Genomic DNA, 7,975 nt, shown 5'->3' on the forward strand with positions numbered 1-7,975 from the left:
CAACAATAGTTTCATTTTAACTATCAATTATTATAATCACTAAAAGATGAGAAATAACAAGTTGACTGATTAATTCACTTAAGGGTTTCGCTGCTACAGACTTACTTATTCTAGTATGACCAGTAGCTTATGGGGAGTAATGTCAAAAACTTTAAAATGTTAAAACTTCTTAAAGTATATCAACATTTGATAACATCACACTGCAATTCCAACATAGTGTCACAGTCAATTAAACCTCACAAAATGTATTTAAGAATGAACACATTCATTTGGTCTTTTTTTGTGCCACCACTATTTAAGCTCGTTTTTTTTGCATTGCGTTTTGAGAGAACTGTCTTAAAAATTATACTTTTTATATTCTATACTAACTAGAAACAGCATAGACCACTCAACATATCATCCATATTTATTTTGCATCATGTCTGAGTTATTTGGTTTCCAGTGAGAACACAGAAAATACTTTAATGTGCTTAGAAATATTGAGTATTATTCTGGTTGTCAACACTTGGAGCAAAAGTTAGTTCCTGTATTGTAGGCTTGTTGGTGGCTTGACAAGATAAAAACAAATAGCTTTTTTTAAATTATTTACAAATAATGGTATCATTTTGAAGACAGGTTCGACTTAACCTAAGACCACTAAGAATAACCCTAGTTTTATGGTTCTGACCCTGATGTTGGAAAACACAGACTAAAACTACATTGAATGTTGGCACAGAAAATATCATGTTTGTAGGTAAAGATGGATTTTGATTGGTAATCTAGGAATGGAGGTAGATGATTGGCGGACCGCGATGGGGGCGGGGCTGCAGTTCCCAGTATACACACTGGGTGCTGCTTGAGAGGGAAGTGCTGCTGTGGTGCGACGTGGAAAGGCAGAATGGCATTTATGTCTTTCGTAATCAGACAAGTGAAATCCAGAGACACAATAAGAACAGAATGCCAGCTTCCAGCAGGATATAACTCACATATGCACACTGACTCACCTCTGTGAAGAATAACTGTCGGTCGTCATGGACGGAGGGTTGACTATCACTTTTATATCGGTGGCGATGTTTGTAGGTACTTTTGTACTTGGATTCATCCCACTGTTGTTCAGGCTTAACGAGGTAAGTGTTTGTTTTTCTTTTTGAGATTTAAACTATACTCAAAGTATCCTATCAAGATGACATCAATCTTGAATCAAACTTTATAGACATTGAAACTGCAGTCTTTTTATTGTGCCATCAAAACATACACATGACTATTACTAAGATGTACACCCGTAGATGATGATGATTTATGTGTTTGAATGAGAAGGATTGCTTATTGTCATGAGAAACTTGAGAAATCGCTCCGGTTCAGCCTTTCAAATAAATCCCTGTGGGGAGGGAACACTGCTCAGCTGAACATCACATGTCTCTCCTCAGAAAAGCCTGCAGTTTGTCTCCATCCTGGGGGCAGGACTGCTGTGTGGAACAGCGCTGGCCATCACCATCCCTGAGGGAGTGGGTTTACTGGAGGAGTCATGGAGAGGTGAGCAGAACATGCCATAAAATCCATAAAACAAATGTCCATCTGTCAAATGTGGCTTGTACATGTTTGATTGTGACCCACCACTCATTAGATTACCATTGTGTTTTTGGCTGGAGAGTGAAGCACATCCACCAGCCACTTAACAGCATTTAAATGGTGCCAATTTCGAGTCCTATATTTATTTGTAGTACTCTTTCACTCCCATGTCGTTAGTTGTCTTGCCAACATGATTACCCATAATCGGTGCTGTCCTCAACCTCCAAATGCACACCTGTGCTTGATTGTAACCCCTTGAGATGAGTGATGAGGCACATGGTGATGAAAGCAGGCTCAGCGCTCTTAGTGTATGCTGCTCTGCCTTGTTGTTCCTCTATGTGGATTTGATCAAAAGCTATTCCTGTGCTTCATCCTCTCTCTGCAGCATCCTCTTCCTCCTCTGATGTGCCATCCGGTCTGAATGCCAGTGAGAAAAATGAAAATGTAACTACCACTGATGGTCCACCTCGGTTTCTCATTGGGATGGCTCTAACTTTCGGGTTCACCTTCATGTTTGTGGTGGACCAGATCGGAAGTTACTTCTCCATGCCTGGCAAGTTGGCATTTTTATTCAAATTAAAAATCAGAATTCCTTTATTTGTCTAACAACTGGGAAATGTATAACAGCGGAAGTATAGTGCAGACTTAAATAAAAAGCCCACATTAATAATTTAAAAACAATAGGGTTAAAAACAAAATAAGTAAGTAGTAGAATGTGAACTATTCACATCTTTTAAATGTATCACTTCATGTGCAACTTCTTTCTTTTTTTTCCTTTTTTTTTACAGGATGAGTGGGGGTAAAATTACATTACATTCAAGATTTCATGACAAAAAAAAAAAGAATTAGCTACAAAACTTAAATGAGATAGTACCAATTAATACTTCATCCCCACTCATTTTTTCAAAATAAACAAACACTGACCAAACCTCCTCCCACATGCCTCCCTTCCCAAACCGACACACACACACACACACGAAAAACAAGCTTGAGATGTTTAAGTGTTCCGCAATATCTCCGTATTTTGGGTGGTCCTGTGGCTCATCTCGTCTACAGAGCCTCGTAAATTGTGTTCCATATATGTTGAATTGTTTTTCCTTGTTACTGTCTATTGACATGTGCAATTTCTTATTTCAGGGAGAGCGTCTCTTTTGGCTAACAGTGTCGGCATCACAGCCACTTTGGGGCTGGTGATTCATGGTGCAGGTACACAGCACAATCTCACTATCTCTGTTGCCTTGTGTTTACCTAACGTACAAAACATCTTTCAAGGAAACATCCTTGCTGCAAATCAGTGGAAATGTTCATTAAGACTATTTTACCTTTTATTGACCTCTTTCTTTTGCAGGCTGAAGCTTAACCTAATTGTCCCACGTGTGAAATTTGGCATTTGGCAGAAAACAGAATATCGAACCAGACTTATTCATCAGTTTGATGTAATGCCTTTCTATGATTTTGTGAACATTAAAGGTCCCCTATTATACTGTTTTTCATCAATATATGATAGGTCTCAGATATATATACAAACATGTCTCTGAAGTGTTTGGCTCGAAATACCAAACAGATTGTGCATATCATCATCCCATAAACCCCTCTGTTTCAGCCCTGTTTCAAAAGTGCTGATTTTGTGTCTGTGACTGTTAAACACCTTCACTTTTGAAAGAACATCCATAACATTCATCTGTTTGCAGCATATATCAATATTCCAATTACCAATGACTATTCTGCACTGTTTCTATTTCTATTATATTATATTTTATTTACTTGCACTATAATCTGTTTGACTGTGTTGCACTGTTGGAGGAGCCTGTGACCTAAGATTTTCATTGTCATAACTACACTGTAGCTATGTACAAATGACAATAACAGCCTTGAATCTTGAGATGAAAATAAGGATCCACGCCCCTCTGCGAGATATTTGTTTTTTAAAAAAACACAATGGTGCTTTAGGAGGAGATACAGGTAACAAGGTGGACGGGTGTTACCTTGGTTGGTTATTGGCTAATGGTTACACAACCCTAAAAAACATTGTGACATCACAAAGTGGCCAAAATTTGATCAGCTCATTTTCAGACAGGTTTTTAAATAAATAGATCAGGACAAAAAGAGAGGGGGTCTTTGTCCCTGAAACTTTCAGAATCTCTTTACACAGAGGGGACACATGTTTTATGTATAAAAGACTTGAAAAAGTGGATTTTGCATAATAGGTATCCTTTTACATGTGTTTGTTTGCTTGAAGCTGATGGATTTGCAGTGGGTGCAGCTGTAGCCTCGGGGCAAGTCACAGTGCAAGTTATAGTATTCCTAGCTGTGATCCTACACAAGGTGAGTTTCCTGAGAGAACCTGTCAGTGAGAAACATGGTATCCAAATCAATACTCAATAGAAATAATATTAACTCCTGATCTAATATCCTAGGCACCTGCTGCTTTCGGGTTGGTCTCCTTCCTGATGCATGCAGGCCTTGAAAAGAAGCACATTCAGGGACATTTGCTGGCCTTCTCAGCTGCAGCGCCCGTACTTGCCATCACCACTTACTTCATATTACATGCAGTAAGAAAGCCCCAACAGCCATTTTGTGTCGTGTCGTACAGTTTGACTTCAGTATTATTTGATTTGATGTGATGTGTTTTGTGTCCGCAGTCTGGCAGCTCCTCTCAGAATCAGCTCAGCGCGACAGGAGTGGGAATGCTCTTCTCGGCTGGGACGTTCCTCTACGTGGCCACAGTGCATGTTCTCCCCGAGATCAGCAGTAGGAGGACGGGCAAACCCTCATCTGACCCCCATCAGTACTCTGGAGCTGAGGCCCACCATGAGCGATATCTGGGGCTCCTGGAGAGCCTCACTTTGATCCTGGGGGTCGGGCTTCCTATGGTGCTGGCCCTTGGGCTGCATGACGACTGAGAAGGAAACATCAGGAAAAGTGTAGTGCAAAGGTCACAGTGTCACCACACCTCAAAGGAAAACACCTGTCCCTTTTCACTTCAAGTATGGCAGAATGACTGGACAAGATGTGTAGAGAAAGAGAGTTTACCTCGCTGTGTTTTAGTCTCAGTCTGTTTGTGTATCAAAGGAGCTCTCCAGTGGGTCTAAAAACCTGATAGCTAATATATTTCCTCTGGGGAGGTTTCCATTCCAAGACTGAAAAAAGGCGCTATTTGTTGTTTGAAGTTTGAATACAATAAGCCTTATACAGGCCCTTTCATCATCACGTCACAAAGATACGGAATTTTTTTTCGTTTCAAAGGTGAAATCCCAGTAACTCAATATATTTACAGCAGAGGTTCTCAAAGTGCGGCCCGCGGGCCAATGGCGGCCCTCGGAAATGTTTCTGGCGGCCCGCGATAGTTAATGTGACACGCTGAAATGCATGCGTTATATTTGAATCCTCCATGGTTGTATCTAGTAAGAATTAGAATGGAATTTAAGAATGGTAAAACTGCGCCCCCTGGGTTGTCATTCCTAAATTATGAATGACAGCTTGTGGAAAGCTTGCTAGACTACTGGTTGCATGGCAACTAGGCATCTCGCGAGTTGCGGTAATTGGTTAGTACAATAAAGAAAGGATTTGTTTTGGAATTATTTTGTGTTCCGTTTTTTCTTGGGCGGCCCTCAATCCAATATTGGGTACCTAAATTGGCCCTCACTCATCAAAACTTTGAGAACCCCTGATTTACAGGATCAACCTGTAACCATAACTGCTCGTTATGATCACTGTTTAATGTTGTGCTTTTTTTTGTTTTCTCCACCTGTACCCAGGGGGCAAAGTCATTTTACAGACATGGAATGTTGTAAAAGGTTGTCCACCAGAAATGATATCTAGGACCTTCAAGGATCACAACCTGGGTGGACAACCCGGTCAACTAGCTACTGGAAAGCTACAGTGAGGGTCCAAACAATGCAACCCCTATATGAAAAAAAGTCACAAATTCTGTCTGGATCAGATGCCATCATTCTCTTTCTGATTGAATATCTCTGTGACAGTTCATGGTAAAGACAAACTGAGCCAACCTATTGAAAGAGCAGCAAATAAGCTTTCAGGTGATGCCTTGGTTAAGCCTGTTCTCAATAAGGTCACTAGATGGCGCTGTGCCTTTTTGGTCTCTCCAAAGCAAAATCCATTTCAAGCAATGCACTTGTGGTCCTCTGGATTGTTTGCTGTGTTCAAAATGGGTAAATATACTTAAAAGATTATTTCTATATAACATATCGAAGGGTTTACATTAATATACACAAGGTTTGCTGCCGATGCTAAGTTGAATTGATTCAATGTTTACAGATTTTTCAGTTTACAGTCTGGAAAGCTAAAGGCAGCGTAATTCAAAATGGCTGCCACTTTCTTTGCAAAACCCTTTAATTGAAGGTTTTCTATGTTATAGGACAAGGCAAACTGAGTTAAATTTATCTGGAAGTTGACATTAAGTTCAACTTAATGTCAAATCAATTCCCTTTTATTTGTGCAAATCAATGTCTTTGTTTTTGTGAAAAATATCCTATTTTGATCATGAAATAAACAAAATTCCTGGTGGCAAAACATTTATTTTACATACTCTCTTCTTAGTTATTAACTACAAATAAACAGATATGATCAGAAGTTGAACACAAAATAGCTAACAGCACAACGTTAGAAGGTCATGCAGCAGGTTGAAACGGATGGTGTTTACATCCCAGCAACACACTCTCACTCCCTAAGCGTCCAATAGCGACGTTTGGTCAGTGTCCGTGGCGTCCCATTGTGACGCTCCTAGGCTCCTTCAGCGTCATAAAGGGACGCAAATAGCTTTCAACTGATTGCAATGTATTCCCATCTGCGTCGGGATTTGACGCTCATGGAAGCACGGCATTCGTTTATGTCGGCTGCCCTTAAAGGTAATGTGAGCGTCCATTCCCAGGAGTAAAGGATAGCAGAAGACACTACACTACCCAGAATCCCCAGCTATCGTTTGGACTACACCATGTGCTCTTGACAAACCTCGTGATAGTCCTCAAGCTCTGTGATTGGAGAGTGTGCTCCGAGGGTTAAGCCGATTCTCGAACAGCACTTGAAATGGGATGGAACCACGGCAGACTGTCCAAAACTGGATTTGAACGGGTCCACCGCGTCCCCCCTCCCCCACCCCGTCCCCAGAACTACACATGCTGGCTATTCTGTTTCGCAACATGTTCTCTATGGCACGTCTCTACTGGGAGTTGTAGTTTTAAAAGACGTTTTCGTATTTCCCATAATAAGAAGTTGCCAGTATTAAACTGTGTACATCCCTGGAGGTTTAGGGGACAGGTAACACTCACATTTAAAACATATAATTAATAAATGGGTGAAAATGGCTTGTGCCCATAATGGGCAGTAATATTATTAATATATATACCCACATGCCAGCTAAGGTCAGAAGAGCTTTATTTAACAGCTGGTCTTATGTGTGTGACCCCTGTGATAACATTACATTACATTAATTGATAAGCCTGAAACATGCACTTGTCAAGGTTCAGAGGCACATTTTGCAAATATGGCAGTAGCCATCGATCAGCTTAAGATAAGATATACTTTATTGATCCCAAGTTGGAACATTTGCGTTACATCAGCATGTGTAACAGTTAAATATGCAGTTGTGTTTATTTGAAAATCATTTAGTATAATCACACAAATTCTGTGTTTTATATTGAACAATTCTGTGTTCTTTATTTATTGATTGTTCAATACCTGACAAGGCCGGAGATGAAATATCTACATACATCTTATAAGAGCAATACATTATGTATAATATCCGTTAAAATAAGTGCTTCAACATAGTTAACATTGCTGGAGGTATGCACAAATATTGATAGATGTCTTGTAATGCACTATTGAGGAACCTGCAACCCAAGTTTTTCATTCAGTGCAGAACTACACCACAGTTGTGTAGGCCTATATGATATGTCAATAAACCTTAGAAAATCTTGAAATCTTGAACGGGATGTGCAAAATAGTCATTACATACAGTCTTTAATTAACAATTAGTAGAGAATAACGAGTAATGAATATACTTTATAGGGATCGTATTAATATCTAATAATAAAAATATTGAAATTCAATAACATGCTTTAACCACCAGGTGTCCCTTGATATCAGCTGTGCACCTTTATGGTGTAAATACAGCCTATCTACCAATTGGATCAAATATAAAAGTGAGCCGAATTAGTGTTGATACTGCAAGGAGACGTATTGTGTGAAAAGAAATGTAAGATGTTGTTTAATGGCTGATATATTTATGATCCACGTCACGTTTTCAGTTCCTCATGTTTGTCTTCTCATCAGGGCTCTATAAATACAGAACTACGGCAGATATGTAATATGTAATGCAGCCGAACCGTGTATTACAATGCCGTTATGTGATGACTTTCAAAGAGAAAAGCAAGCACACTCGGAATAAGGTATTATTATTATTTTGGTC

At 39.6% G+C, this 7,975-nt stretch overlaps 1 protein-coding gene across 1 annotated transcript; it reads left to right on the top strand.

Annotated features, from left to right (window-relative positions):
- Window positions 1–865: 865 nt before the first annotated feature.
- Window positions 866–5,126, top strand: LOC117459900 (zinc transporter ZIP9). The gene is made up of 7 exons (XM_071205650.1): window positions 866–1,106; window positions 1,407–1,512; window positions 1,934–2,105; window positions 2,690–2,754; window positions 3,788–3,873; window positions 3,966–4,100; window positions 4,191–5,126. Exons 1-7 carry the CDS (start codon window positions 1,011–1,013, stop codon window positions 4,449–4,451), a joined length of 921 nt encoding a protein of 306 aa, XP_071061751.1. The 5' UTR covers window positions 866–1,010; the 3' UTR covers window positions 4,452–5,126.
- Window positions 5,127–7,975: the final 2,849 nt, after the last annotated feature.

The sequence above is a fragment of the Pseudochaenichthys georgianus genome, chromosome 15 (genome assembly GCF_902827115.2).
Source record: "Pseudochaenichthys georgianus chromosome 15, fPseGeo1.2, whole genome shotgun sequence".
Taxonomy (NCBI): domain Eukaryota; kingdom Metazoa; phylum Chordata; class Actinopteri; order Perciformes; family Channichthyidae; genus Pseudochaenichthys; species Pseudochaenichthys georgianus.

Excerpts from the sequence above, each read along its gene's own strand:
- LOC117459900 (XM_071205650.1), top strand. The coding sequence starts at position 1,011 with ATGGACGGAGGGTTGACTATCACTTTTATATCGGTGGCGATGTTTGTA. Across the intron at positions 2,106-2,689 it reads TACTTCTCCATGCCTGGCAA|AGCGTCTCTTTTGGCTAACA; the intron begins GTTGGCATTTTT and ends TATTTCAGGGAG. Across the intron at positions 3,874-3,965 it reads TAGCTGTGATCCTACACAAG|GCACCTGCTGCTTTCGGGTT; the intron begins GTGAGTTTCCTG and ends CTAATATCCTAG.